Raw genomic sequence first — 14,203 nt, 5'->3', positions numbered from 1 at the left:
TGACTTTATTTATTTTTTAAAAACTTATTTTAGACTCAATCTTTTCTTCCTCAACTGACTGTAAAATTGGATCATATTATGATTCCTGCTAACTAGGGGTCCCTTCACCAAGAGGTCATTGCTTAAAACTATCTTGTTGCACAATCTCAGGTCTAGTAAAGTCTCCTGTCTGATTGACATCAGTGTGTGCTGTTATGAGAAACTATCCTGAAAATATTTTTTGAACCACTCATCTAGATTATTTTTGCCCATCTGATTTTTCCATTCAATCTGTAGGTCTCAGGTTTTTGTACCTTTCTGACAAACACCCATTATTTCTACCTGTATAGTTCACCCTAATTAAGACCGAATCACATTGCTCTGGCTCTGTGGTCACACATAGGTAAGACCAGCTAAAAATTATGGATTTTCTTCTCTGAAGATGAGTAAGAATAAGAGAATTAGTGAACCAGATGGTTTTTTTTATTCTGATAATTGATCATTATTAGACTCTTAATTCTTCATTGAATTCAAATTCTGCCACCTGCCGTCGACTATGTCAGCTGGATGGATGGTTTGTGATATAGAGTTATGGCTAGATGGATGGTTTGTGAGATAGAGTGATAGCTGGATGGATGCTTTGTGATATAGGGTGATGAGCTGGGTGGATGGTTTGTGATATAGAGTAAGGCCAACAGTACGGGTTCAGTTCCCATGGCTGAGGTTATCATGAAAGACTTTCTTCTCAGTCTCTCCCCTCAACTTAGATGTGGTGACCCTCAAGATAAACCACCACCAGTTGTCTCTCCTAAATGAGAGACCAGCCCTATGGTGTGATAGGATTATAGTGACTTTACCTTTCAACTCTATCTGCTAATACCTTAATTAATTAACAAAGACATGCCTTCCTAAATGACATGTGCCCTTCCATATTCAGGTCCCAGTTTATGTTATCTGGCAGCATATATGGCTGTGATTGCTATCAAATTGTACTTCTTCATTTTTATTTATGTTATCAGTCAAACTGTTTTGTTTTCTATCATGGTCCTTTTATCAGTTTCATACTTTTCTGCTTGCCTTGACTCTATGCTTTGATTTATCACATCTTCCCAAATTTGATCGATTGCCCTATTTAATTTGAAATTATCTCTATTTGTCTAGTTACTTGGCTTGCTAGGAGACCAACCCCAGCATGGTTCATGTGGAGACTGCCAGAACAGTACAACTCCTACTTCCCTGGTACTGGTGCCTGTGCCACTTGAACTTGAACCCTCTTCTACACCACTAGTCTTTGAGCTACACCTTTATTTTTGTAATGTCATTTACTCTGTGTCAATATGCATGTGACTAATATAATAATCCAGACATTATTGTCTTGGAGGTTCTCTGTCTTATGTTAGTGCAACCTCCTCAATTGATTAAGCAGAAGCTTTTTCATTGTCATATCTATGTCATTGGTGCCTACATGGAACAAGATGACCGAATCTTTCCCCTTCAACTTTAAGTTCCTATCCAGCCCTGAGTAAAAGCTCAAAACCCTGGCACTGGACAGTCTCTGGATTCTCACTCTCTTCTGCAGAAAACACTGTCAATCCTTCTTCAGTTCCCTCTCCCCTGCTACCATTGCATCCAGTTATGGTCCTCTCACTGGACTGGCATTCTACATGAGGGCAAAAGTGAGGACTGCAGATGCTGGAAATCAGAGTCTAGATTAGAGTGGTGCTGGAAAAGCACAGCAGGTCAGGCAGCATCCGAGGAGCAGGAAAATCGACATTTCCATGATTACTTGGTCAGGTCCACGCCCCCCAACAACCCACCTTCCCTTCCTGGCACCTTCCCCTGCCACCATAGGAATTGCAAAACCTTTGCCCTCACCTCCATCGAAGGCCCCAAAGGAGCCTTCCACATCCATCAAAATTTCACCTGCACATCCACCAATGTCATTTATTGTATCTGTTGCTCCCGATGCATTCTCCTCTATGTTGGGAGAACTGGACACCTCCTAGCAGAGCGCTTTAGGGAACACCTCCGGGACACCTGCACCAATCAACCCCACCGCTCCGTGGCGCAACATTTCAACTCTCTTTCCCCCACTCCCCAGCTGAGGACATGCAAGCCTTGGGCCTCCTCCACTGCTGCTCCCTCACCACCCAATGCCTGGAGGAGGAATGCCTCATCTTCTGCCTCGGAAAACTTCAACCCCAGGGCATCGGCATCAATGTGGACTTCACCAGTTTCCTCATTTCCCCTCTCCCCACCTTACCCCAGTTCCAACTTCCAGCTTAGCACCATCCTCATGACATGTCCTACCTGCCAATCTTCCTTCCCACCTATCCACTCCACCCTCCCCTCTGACCTATCACCTTCATCCCCACCCCCATTCACCCATTGTACTCTTTGCTACCTTCTCCCAAGCCCCACCCCCCTCCCAGTGCCTCCGCACCGCAGGCTTCCTGCCTTCATTCCTGATGAAGAGCTTCTGCCCGAAACATCAATTTTCCTGCTCCTTGGATGCTGCCTGACCTACTGTGCTTTTCTAGCACCATTCTAATATAGATTCTACATGAGGGTACCGAGGTTAGTTAACTCGTCCACTCTGCACCCTCACAAGCTAAAAGAACCTCAAGTCTGTTGGACAACTGCAAATGATGAGCTCCTGCACTTTTTCCCTTTGCACTCCCTTACTCACCTCAGCTGCTGCCACTCTCCCCTTATCACTGACCAAATTAAGAGATCCTAAGGGATGTGGCCAGCTCTTGGTACAAAATATCCAAGTGTTAGTCACATTCCCTGATATATTGCAGTGTCTGCAGCTCTGCCTCCAACTCCAACAAATGGAAAACAGTTACTGCAGAATGGGCTTGCTTTGGATTGCATAAGCATCCAGGAGCTCCCATTTGCTACAACTGGGGCATATCATCTGTTTTACGATGCTTAGTGTGTTTTAATGTACTAATTAATTATTTTATTCAATTACTTATTGCCCTTTATTACACTATTTATTAATTTTACCACCAGTTCCAGTATTACTTTAAACCTTAGAAATCTTGATGACTTACTAAATACTCACAATGTCCCTTTTTGTAGAGTAAGAACAAATTCTACAGGGTGAAAAAGTTCGAAAAAGCAAAGGAGCATCCCCCTCTCCGAATTCCCTTACTTATCAAACTCCCAACTGCTCAAAGTCACATTCAGTGCTCAGTCTCACTGAGATGCCTCTCCAAGTCAACTCAGCTCAGGTCGACAAAGAACAGTTTAAGCTAGTTTGTTTAGGTAATAAACCTCAACTGAAGTTATGTAGACAACTTTAATATCTCTGTTAAAGCTAGGATGTAATTTAGAAATTAAGCAGTAAATTACATATGTGTTAAAGGGGAAATACAACCAAGCCTTTTAGAAAGAGATTAAGTTTCTCTTATCCTGTTCCTGGCACACTGCTCCGAGTTGCACTGAGATAACAAGCTGCTGTTGTCTCCTTCCATTATTCTACTTCATTATTCCTCTTTTCTCCTGACTGCAACCCTTTCTGTTAACTACTCTATCTGTTTCTCTCTGTTGACTTGCTGGATCACTGACTGAAAGATTGGGCCCAGTTTAATGGCAGTGTCGGTGGTCATCCACTGGCCAGAAAGTCACTTGTTGTGACCTTTTTTGGAAGTTAAAAATGTGTTGCTGGAAAAGCGCAGCAGGTCAGGCAGCATCAAAGGAGCAGGAGAATCGACATTTCGGGCATAAGCCCTTCTTCAGGAATGAAGAAGGGCTTATGCCCGAAATGTCGCTTCTCCTGCTCCTTTGATGCTGCCTGACCTGCTGTGCTTTTCCAGCAACACATTTTTAAGCTCTGATCTCCAGCATCTGCAGTCCTCACTTCCACCTTTTTTGGAGGACCTGACACAATCACGTGACAATCAGACAACTAACTGCCTGCTATTCTTTGAGGTCTCATCTCAAAGAGTTATTGTTCAATCAGTGCAGCTTTTGGCTCCCAGCAGTGTCAGTGCTTTCTGATTCAGTTGTTGGAGGTGAATCAACTGAGCTAATCTGAAACTTAGCCATTTGTGTAGCAATAACACCAGAGTGAGCAAAGTGGAGCTGTGATCGTTTGGTCTATGTTTAAATATTAAGCAGGAAAAGTTGAACAATCACATGGTAGGAAATTTGAAATGGCATTTTACCAAGCTGGCAGAGATTTGGAAACAAATTGCTTACCATTTATTCAGCAATGTAAGCAGCAAGAGAGAAGAGGAATAAAAAGACAAATGATCATTTATTAATGAGAAGAACCCTGCAACCTTGTATAGATGCACATTGCTTCACCCTGGTACAGAGATAATGCACTTTGCTTAAATGCATTAAAACCGTCTACCAGAGCAATGAAGCATTATCTGGAGAAATGACAGGGAGAATTTAGAGTGAGGCTAAACTGCTTAGTTCATATAAAGTCTGCAACTGAGACACTGCAATGTGCAAAGCTTGCATTCACTGGAGTTTAGCAGAGCAAGTCTCATCTTGATTGCAACCTATAAAATCCTGAGGGGTTTTCTCAGGCTAGATGTGGAGAAGATATTTCCTCTTCTGGGAAAATAGGACTAGGGTGTCACTGGTTGCAAAAAAAGAGCTTTGTCATTTCGTTATTGAGTCTCCGAGTCATACAGCATGGAAACAGACCCTTTGGTCCAACTTGACTGACCAGACATCCCAATACGACCTCATCCCAATTTTCAGCATTTGGCCCAGAAGCATCTTCCTATTCATATATCCATCCAGATGCCTTTTAAATGTTGTAATTATACCAGACTCCTCTACTTCCTCTGAACTCATTCCATACACACATCACCCTGTGCATGAAAAAGTTACCCCTCAGGTCTTTTTAAAATTTTTCCCCCTTTACTTTAACCCTATGCCATCTAGTTCTGAGCTCCCTCACCCTAGGAAAAAGACCTTGACTCTTCACCCTATCTAAGCCCCTCACGATTTTATAAAAATGCGCCAGTCTGTGCAGTTTCTTCCTATAACTGAAATCCTCCAGTCTCGGTAACATCCTTGCAAAACGTTTCTGCACCCTTTCAAGTTTAACAACATCCTTCCCGTAGAAGAGCTACCAAAATTGTACTCAATGTTCTAAGTATCAGAGAGAACATTTTTCTCAAAGCGGGTGATGAACATTAGGCACTCTTTCTTCCAACGTTGGTTAAAACAGGATATTTGAGTATTGTTATGCGAGTGATAGTTAGATTCTTAACAAAGCAAAGGGGTGAAAGGTACGCAAGAATATCGAGTTTTCAGATCAGCCATGATATCAGTGAATAATGGAACTGGTTTGAGAGAACTAGGGCTTTCCTCCTGCTCCTAGATCATATGTCTGTATGTTTATTTTGTTTAGAATGATTTGCCCCTTTTTTGATCTTTATTGTGGCTATAACTTAAAGCACATTGTTGGTTTGGACCTGTGGCACATTTCTGTATGTGGTAGAGTGTCATTGTCTGCAAAATAGCAAGATTGCAGTAGCTGAGTTGAAAATTGTCAATTGTTGAGCATATTTTTGTATACCTGCCAGATCTATCAATTTCCAGTGATGATCATTTAAAAATGCATTTGACTGTATTTGATTATATTTCCCCTCAACCCAGAGAGACTTGATCTCTGAAAATATGTTTGAAGAAGGAAAAGGGGAAACAGCCAAGAGTCCCTAAAAGCAAAAGCAACTGAAAACAGAATTTGACAAAGTAAGCTGAGATGAACAGCTTTGTAAAGGTGTTTTTTTTAACTTGTTCTCAGAATTTGGATGTTGCTGGAGAGGCCACATTGATTGTCCATCTTCTTTTTCTCTGAGAGCCTTCCTTTAGCTGCTGAGCTTCTGTTAACTGTGCTTACACGATGGCTGACAGGTTGGGAATTCTAGGCTCCATCCAGAAAAGGAAGCAGTAACACATGTTAAAGCCTGGATGATTTGTGACATGCACAAGAAATACCAGGCAATGTCTGTATTGTAGTGCTTTTCTAGCTTGCTTTGCTCTTACAAGTGATGATCAGGTAGGTTGTTATGATATCTGACAAGATTACTAAATTTATATTACAGTCTGGCCAGGCCTGGTAACCTTTCTTCACAGTTGACAAAGTTTGAGATTTCAGGAAATTACTTAGAGAACGAAATCACAAGATTCCATTGTTTTAGTTGACACTGGTTCAATGAAAGTGTAGGAGGGCATGTCCGGTGCAGTACCAGGCATACCTAACAATGACGTGTCGACAAAGTGAAGCTAAACAGGAGTACTTGCATACAAATAGCATAAGCAGCAAGTGATAGAGCTAAATGATCCCACAATTAACAGATCAGATCTAAACTCTGCAGTCCTACCACATCCAGTTGTGAATGGTGGACAGTTAAACAGCTCACTGGTGGAGGAGGTCCATAAATATCCCCATCCCCAATTGCAGAAGAGCCCAACACATAGTGCAAAAGATTAGGCTGAAACCTTGTTTACAATCTTCAGCCAGATGTGCCAAGTGGACGATCCATCTCAGCCTCATCCAGTGGTCCCCAGCATCACAGCTGCCACACAAGAGTGCCTTATCTATAATTGTGGGTATCCATTACTTCATGATTCATGTAAAGCAAGATAGTTAAAGCCAAATTACTCAGCATAGTGAAGTACAATCCTGCCTTCATCTGGAGTAATTTCCAGTAGAAGCACCGGAGGTGGAAATGTTTTTTTTTATCCCTTCCAATTGGGAATAGTGAGGCCAATTTACTATTCCTGCTGGAATCAATTATATAGGTACAGACTGACAATGGAAATTGAGATATTTTCTGTTCAGACTTCTGGAGCAGGTGGGACATTAACCCAGCCCTCCTGGCTCAAAGATAGGGATGCTGCTACCACACCAGAAGAGCCCCTTTATAGTTAACTGATCTCAGGTGGAGATCCTCTTGCCCAAAGAGTGACACCAGGAAGCCTTTTATTATTCCCCCAGTGATTCTTATCATCAGAGTTCAAGTGAAGGAGCAGCAGTAGAAGGAAGCTTTTTGTTGTGCGTTTTTAAAAATGCTGGGGCAACTTGGTGTGTTTTGTCACATTTCCATAATTTGCACATGCTGGAAAGTGCAAAGAAGTGGTATTTGCCAGCCAACCAGAGTGCTTATGGGAGAGATATTAGAGTTGGGTTGGGGAAGTGACCATAGATTCATAGAGATGTACAGCACAGAAACAGACCCTTTGGTCCAACTCGTCCATGCCGGCTAGATATGCTAAATCAATCGAGTCCCATTTGCCAGCACCTGGCCCATGTCCCTTTAAATCCTTCCTATTCATATACCCATCCAGAAACCTTTTAAATGTTATAATTGTACCCACCTCCACCACCTCCTTGACCACTGCCTAATCTCTCACTTGTTTCATTGCTATTCTGCAAAAAGAAAATCCAGGCATGAACTCCAAGCTTATTTTCAGTCAGGTGACTAGAACTCCAGAGAGCTTGCCTAATCATTGTATTGAGTTTCATTTGTGATTATTTTCATGCTCTACGGAATGATTTGATTGTAAATATTTCTCCAAATGATTGCTTATCTCTAGTACATTGTCTTCATGTAGAGTTTAGGTTGGTATTTCCTTTTTCACTTGCCTTATGGTCCTGTCAGTGGGATGTCTGAAGTTGAGAGATTGATCAAAGCGGAATTTGAAGCCTTCTCTCTCTTGTGTCTCTTTCCTGCATGTTTACTGAACTCCCAATTTCCACTTTAAATTTCCTGAGGTGAAATATTGGAAGAAAATTAGAATCTGATATTCTAATCTGTAATTAGTTCCGTCAGTAATGCTTTCCCAAATTTTAATGGCTGATAGAGCCATTATTTTTGCTCTAATTTCAATGAAAAAGATGAGAGGTGTTTTTGGGATAATATAAGAAACCTTAGAGTTTGAATCAAAATTTTGAGCATTACCTGGAAAGTTAACTATGAACTGAGCAGTAAATAACCAGTATGTACCAAACTGACAGTGATGGACCCCTGGAGATAGGATTGAGGTATTCCTTTTCAAACAAGAATATTAATGAACCTGATGAAATAGAAACAGCAGGAGACCTGAAGTAAGACAGATTCAGTTGGAGGCTCAGATTAATTGCAAAAATATGTCTTGTTGCAGGAGAAACAACCTTGTCTAGAGCAATTCACGGGCGGCACGGTGGTATTATAGGCGGCATGGTGGCACAGTGGTTAGCACTGCTGCCTCACAGCGCCAGAGACCTGGGTACAATTCCCGCTTCAGGTGACTGACTGTGTGAAGTTTGCATGTTCTCCCCGTGTCTCCGTGGGTTTCCTTCGGGTGCTCCGGTTTCCTCCCACAGTCCAAAGAAGTGCAGGTCAGGTGAATTGGCCATGCTAAATTGCCCGTAGTGTTAGGTAAGGGGTAAATGTAGGGATATGGGTGGGTTACGCTTCGGCGGGTCGGTGTGGACTTGTTGGGCCGAAGGGCCTGTTTCCACACTGTAATGTAATCTAATCTAATGTAATCTAATCTAATTCAGTTGTAGTGCAAAGACTCTTGTGTTCAAAGTCGTGGGCTACAGAAAGCATTTAAAAAGAAACTGGCAGATCTCTACTGCTAATAGATAGTCTTACAGCCAACAGTATAGCTGTTAAGTTGAATGTTATACCTAGTCAGACAAACAGTGCTTGAAATTAAGTTCAAATTGGGGGTTACAAATGCTTAGACTTGTTCAAAACCATCATATAATTTTCTCAAATCGGTCTACCCAGTAATTTAAGAAGTCCTGAAGAATATCCTCCTAGTGGCTTTCTCACAAATGTTCCAAGAAAGGCAGGAAAACGTTCCAAGAAATTGATTTGGAAATCGTGAAACTGGTTGGAATTAAAAAAAAATACACTTTTAATCTTGTCTGTTGAATTTTTGCTCAGCTGTAGTACATTTGGAAGTTTTCCTTTGCTTGTCCCACTGAGCTTTAAATACAGTCTCTCGGGGTTTGATGGAGCTGGCGCCTGGGTGATAATGTTGATGTAATTCTGTCAGGACAGACACTTCTGTAACAGATTGATGTAAACTTAGGGCACGGTTCTGGCACATTCAGTGACATGCCTTGTATCCAGAGGTCTCCTGTCAGGATTTATTAATTCAGTTCACTGCATTTCAATTACAGATATTGACAGGAGTCTATTGATCACCTCCCATGTAATTTGTTGCCAGCTTGGTTACGGATATTTCTACTTTCTTCTCAGATATTGCACCGTGGCTGCACACATTTCAAGCTGCAGATGTAACAGACTACTCACAGCTGATCTTTGACCCGAGCCAAAAAGAACTCATCGTTGGAGCAAAGTAAACTGCTTTACTTATTTATTTTCTTACTTAAGACTGTCATTGACATTTTAGAAAGATGACTTTACTGAGGTTTGTGAGATTCCATCTTGAATGCCATTTATTTCAATTCTCAGAACATTCAGGTTCACTTAACTACTCTTTTCAACCCAGTTCAGTCTTGAATGTTTGTAAGATGTTATTTAAAGTAACTTCTGTGCTTTCAGAGTTTGGATATCGATGTTTTTTGACAATCTATTTGTACTTTTTTCTATTAGCATCACACCTTTAATGCTAAAGAAGATAATTAGTATAACAGACTTAACAATGTTATTACTGTCTTTTCACTTGCTTGGGAAATAGTGCTTCTAGTCTGGGAATAATGAGCTGATTTGATGTGCGAGATGCTGGACCATCCATTGGCTGAACAGCAGCTGGCATCCTCTCTGTGTAGTCATTCCCTGCTTCAGTCCCATCCTGAATTAGTACCACTCAGGCACCGAGGTGATCGGGAGTAGGACCCTCCAATCAGAGACTCACTGCTCTTCAGTACTAGCAGCGTCATCAAGACCAATGACCATTGGAAGTGGGAGGTCGTATTGAGGTGGGATGGTGGGATTATAATTTAATGCAGGGAAATGTCATCACCTCCAGCAGATATCCCCTTTGGGAATGGATTGCTCAAGTAGAAGGGACCTTCCCACTATCTTGGCAGGATATACCTGGCACACATGATGTGGCCCTGTTTGCTGCTGGTTAAATGATGTGGTGTGTTGAGACTCTGAAATGAGCTTTACCTAGAGGATCAATTAGAGACCTTAATCATTTTTGAGAGGAAATGTACGAGTTCAACCTTTTCCGTCCTGGGCTTATTCCACACCTTTCCACCCAATGAAACAAAGTCTCTGTATGGGTGAGAAGAAAGTAAATTCTCTAAATATGATTCAAGTTGTCTTCAACTGGAGGATTTATATATGGGGTGTCCTGGGGTAGGATTCTAAGCCACTTAAAGCTGTCAGTCACATTTCAGGTCGCCTGCTAGCTCTCCAAATAACTGAGGTGTAAGTTACTTCATAAAATTTGTTGTCTCCATGATGTCAATGTAGATGTGAAGCTGCAAAGATGCCCCAATTTGGTCAAAATGTTTATTTTCTTACCAAAAGGTAGGAGTGGCAAACGACTAAACATATATCCCATTGAACAAAAGAATGTGTGCCAATAAACAGCATCTTTCATTTAATCTTAAGAGACAAGAAACCATGTTGCCTTTACATGCTCAGATATGTTGTGCTGTTGAAATTATTTTGAACAGCAGTATTACAACATTTTGCTGTTAAATGCAAATAAGGAAGTAAGATTGATCAGCCCAAACTTACATGTGACGAAATCTGCTCCACTTTCAATTATATTATTTAGGCTTCATGAGTAGATGTCAGAACATTTCCAAGAATATGTTTATTCAGATTAAATGAAGGTAGAGTGGCAATTTAGTTAATTGGACACCTATATCAGAGGCACTCATATTTGTAGGGAGGATCTGGGGGAGACTGAAAACAGTTGAAGTCCTGGTGAAGTGGAGGCTCTGCTGATCTTGTCAGTACATCCTCGAGAACATTTTGATGCCTACCTTTCACTTGGCAGTCCAAAAGGACAGCTTAGCCATAGGAACACAAGCAAGGGGAATCCATAGCTGGACCACTTGGGGATGATCTTGGACAATTGGGAGGGGAGGAGAGCACAGGTTGGGAATCAGAGACGGGGAACAGTGTGGCAGATTGTGAATTGGAAAGATTGACAGTGGTTAGCAGAGCAATTTAAATTACAATCAGTTCTGCTATAACGCTGAAATTCTGTTCTCGTGCAATTCCATGTCATAAGAAAATCACCATTTCTAGAATGGCGTTATAACCAATACATGCTTTAAAAGTTTGCGCAATTGAAATAGTGTTTGTAATTCACCAATCTCATTATAGTGAATTCGCATTAACGAAACATGCGTTAAAGCAGAACGACCTATAATTAATGAAACAGCCTACTTCTCCATTGGGGGGGCCAATGTCTCATTGACATCCACCACTTTTAAAACTTGTCTGACCCAAATCTTTCTACCTACATCTTTGGGGAGTTAATGTCAAGGTCATTGAATATGCAACAAAGTGTTCATGTCTCTGCCATCAGTATGTATTCAATATGGTCAGTTGACTCTAACCTCTTTTCCCTCCCTGTTCCCTATATCCTTTTGCATCATTCCTCTTCAAATACTTTACGTTCCCTTTTAAATCATATTATAAACCCTGCTTCAAAGATCACTTGCAGTCAAAAATTAGTAGATTTAATAATCTGTTATATGCAAAACTTCCTCTAATTTCTTCCTTGTTCTCTGGTTATAATCCTGAGTACGTATTCCCTTGTTTACCAACATATGGAAGCAATCTTTCATTATTCACCTCAAAACTTTCCATAATTTGGAAATCTCTTTGATCTTCTTGAAATGCCTCTGCTTCAGCGAAAAAGGCTCCAATTTTTTTTAAACTTTCCATTATAACCATTTCTTTCTACTCACTGTTAATTTTCCATTCTCAATATCCCTTTCATCAGAACTAAAGTACACAAGGTACACCACTGTGGCAAAGCCCCTCTCTTAGAGTAACAAGAAATAGTCTGATTTTTCAATGGGCATTTTAAAATGAACATTTTGATATGGGATTTTGCTGTTCTTGGAAACTTTGCTTTTATTGCCTCAGAGTTAATTTAGTTGCAATGAAGTGATTAGTACATGGAATTAATTTGAATCTGTATTTGTGTTGCAGAAATGTTAGTTTCATTGAGCGTCCCTCACTTTCAAAAAGACCACTCATCATGTAAATCTTATTTCTTGCAGAAACTACCTCTTCAGGCTAAAACTGGAGGATCTGACATTAATTCAGGTGTGTGAAATGTGTTTGTGTTTTACTTGAGCAGGAGTAATGTTTGATGTTAAGGTAACATTTTTGCCAAGTACTTTGGTCAATGGACAAGTATTTCACAGAAAAGCAGCATTTATTCCCCTGCTTCTGATCTCCAAGTAGGTTCTCACACCAGAGATGTTTCCCATCATTGATGACAACAAGTTGAAAAGGCATAAATATGACTTCAAGGCATCAGTCAGTATGTTCCATCTTATTTTGGGCCTACACAAGTCACATTAAAGAGACTAGGGCTCGATTTTCTTTCCAGAGTCCTATTCCAAGACCATCCTATATACCAGGTTGGCATCCTGGAAATGGCTATGGTCAGACTATGGAGGGGATTTTCCAGAACGTGAACTTGCTGGAAACCTCATCCAATTTGGGATAGCTGGCGAACTGTGCAGCCAAGAGAGCCAATGAAAATACCCAATGCTGTTGTTAGTTGGAAAACCCATCAGGAAAGGGGGCTGTTGCTAATATAGATAGGGAATGCTCTTTAAAGACCTTGTGAAGTTTAAAAATAAAATATTCCCACAGCTGCCAGGCAATCAATGGGAAAGTAGGGAAGGGTTTGGAGGGATGGAAGGAGAGGTAGTTAAAGGAGGCCTCCGTGCCTCTTGCGACTGTCACTGGGAGGCTGCCTCCATCCATAGCACATTGCAGCCTTGGCGGGGCCCACATGATGTGTGCCCTCAATTGGTATTTTGGTTTATCTTAATGACTATCTGTCGCTGGCAGCAAGCTACCACTCACTACCAAGTAATCTCACTAAAAATAGACCAGTGACAGTAATGTGCCAATAGTCTGGCTGGCACACCAGCTAGTAGTGCAAAATTCATGGTACACCCCATTCTGAACCTGCTGTGTCCAGAGAATGAAGTTCCAACCCCAGGTGTTATTTCTTGTTTTGGTAGCTTTCTGAATGATCAAAATTGCATTTTCTTCTATAAAGTTGTTACATATTTGGTTCCTGAAGGAAATACCCCAGCTTTAAAATCAGGAATGTGTTGATATTGTTCCCAGGGTTTTCTTTTGTTTTCATTCTGTCAATACTTCATTACTTGATACTTGTATTTTAACTGACATAAGCAGTGTTGAAACCAAAAGGTTAATAATAAGTGTATAAAGAAAGTAGGAGTATACTTAAGAGGGAAATCAGGAGGGCAAAACAGGGACATGCGATAGCTTTGGCAAATAGAATTGAGGAAAATCCAAAGGGGTTTTACAAATATATTAAGGACAAAAGGGTAACTAGGGAGAGAATAGGGCCCCTCAAAGATCAGCAAGGCGGCCTTTGTGTGGAGTCACAGAAAATGGGAGAGATACTAAATGAATATTTTGCATCAGTATTTACTGTGGAAAAGGATATGGACGATATAGACTGTAGGGAAATAGATGGTGACATCTTGAAAAATGTCCAGATTACAGAGGAGGAAGTGCTGGATGTCTTGAAACGGTTAAAGGTAGATAAATCCCCAGGACTTGATCAGGTGTACCCAAGAACTCTGTGGGAAGCTAGAGAAGTGATTGCTGGGCCTCTTGCTGAGATATTTGTATCATCGATAGTCACAGGTGAGGTGCCAGAAGACTGGAAGTTGGCAAATGTGGTGCCACTGTTTAAGAAGGGTGGTAAAGACAGGCCAGGGAACTATAGACCAGTGAGCCTGACCTCGGTGGTGGGCAAGTTGTTGGAGGGAATCCTGAGAGACAGGATGTACATGTATTTGGAAAGGCAAGGACTGATTAGGGATAGTCAACATGGCTTTGTGCGTGGGAAATCATGTCTCACAACCTTAATTGAGTTTTTTGATGAAGTAACAAAGAGGATTGATGAGGGCCGGGCAGTAAATGTGATCTATCTGGACTTCAGTAAGGCGTCTGACAAGGTTCCCCATGGGAGACTGATTAACAAGGTTAGATCTCATGGAGTATAGGGAGAATTAGCCATTTGGATACAGAACTGG

At 41.2% G+C, this 14,203-nt stretch overlaps 1 protein-coding gene across 2 annotated transcripts in view; it reads left to right on the top strand.

Annotated features, from left to right (window-relative positions):
* sema5a (sema domain, seven thrombospondin repeats (type 1 and type 1-like), transmembrane domain (TM) and short cytoplasmic domain, (semaphorin) 5A) overlaps positions 1 to 14,203 on the top strand; it is a 209,607-nt gene that overhangs the window by 76,764 nt on the left and 118,640 nt on the right. For both annotated transcript variants that reach the window (XM_072575518.1, XM_072575517.1), the window contains exons 3-4: positions 9,213 to 9,312; positions 12,173 to 12,218. In XM_072575518.1, the coding sequence (XP_072431619.1) occupies positions 9,213 to 9,312; positions 12,173 to 12,218 (146 nt within the window). The remainder of the gene's footprint in view (positions 1 to 9,212; positions 9,313 to 12,172; positions 12,219 to 14,203) is intronic.

This window comes from Chiloscyllium punctatum, chromosome 8, assembly GCF_047496795.1.
Source record: "Chiloscyllium punctatum isolate Juve2018m chromosome 8, sChiPun1.3, whole genome shotgun sequence".
NCBI classification, from domain to species: domain Eukaryota; kingdom Metazoa; phylum Chordata; class Chondrichthyes; order Orectolobiformes; family Hemiscylliidae; genus Chiloscyllium; species Chiloscyllium punctatum.
This window is presented reverse-complemented; position numbering and strand designations above follow the sequence as displayed.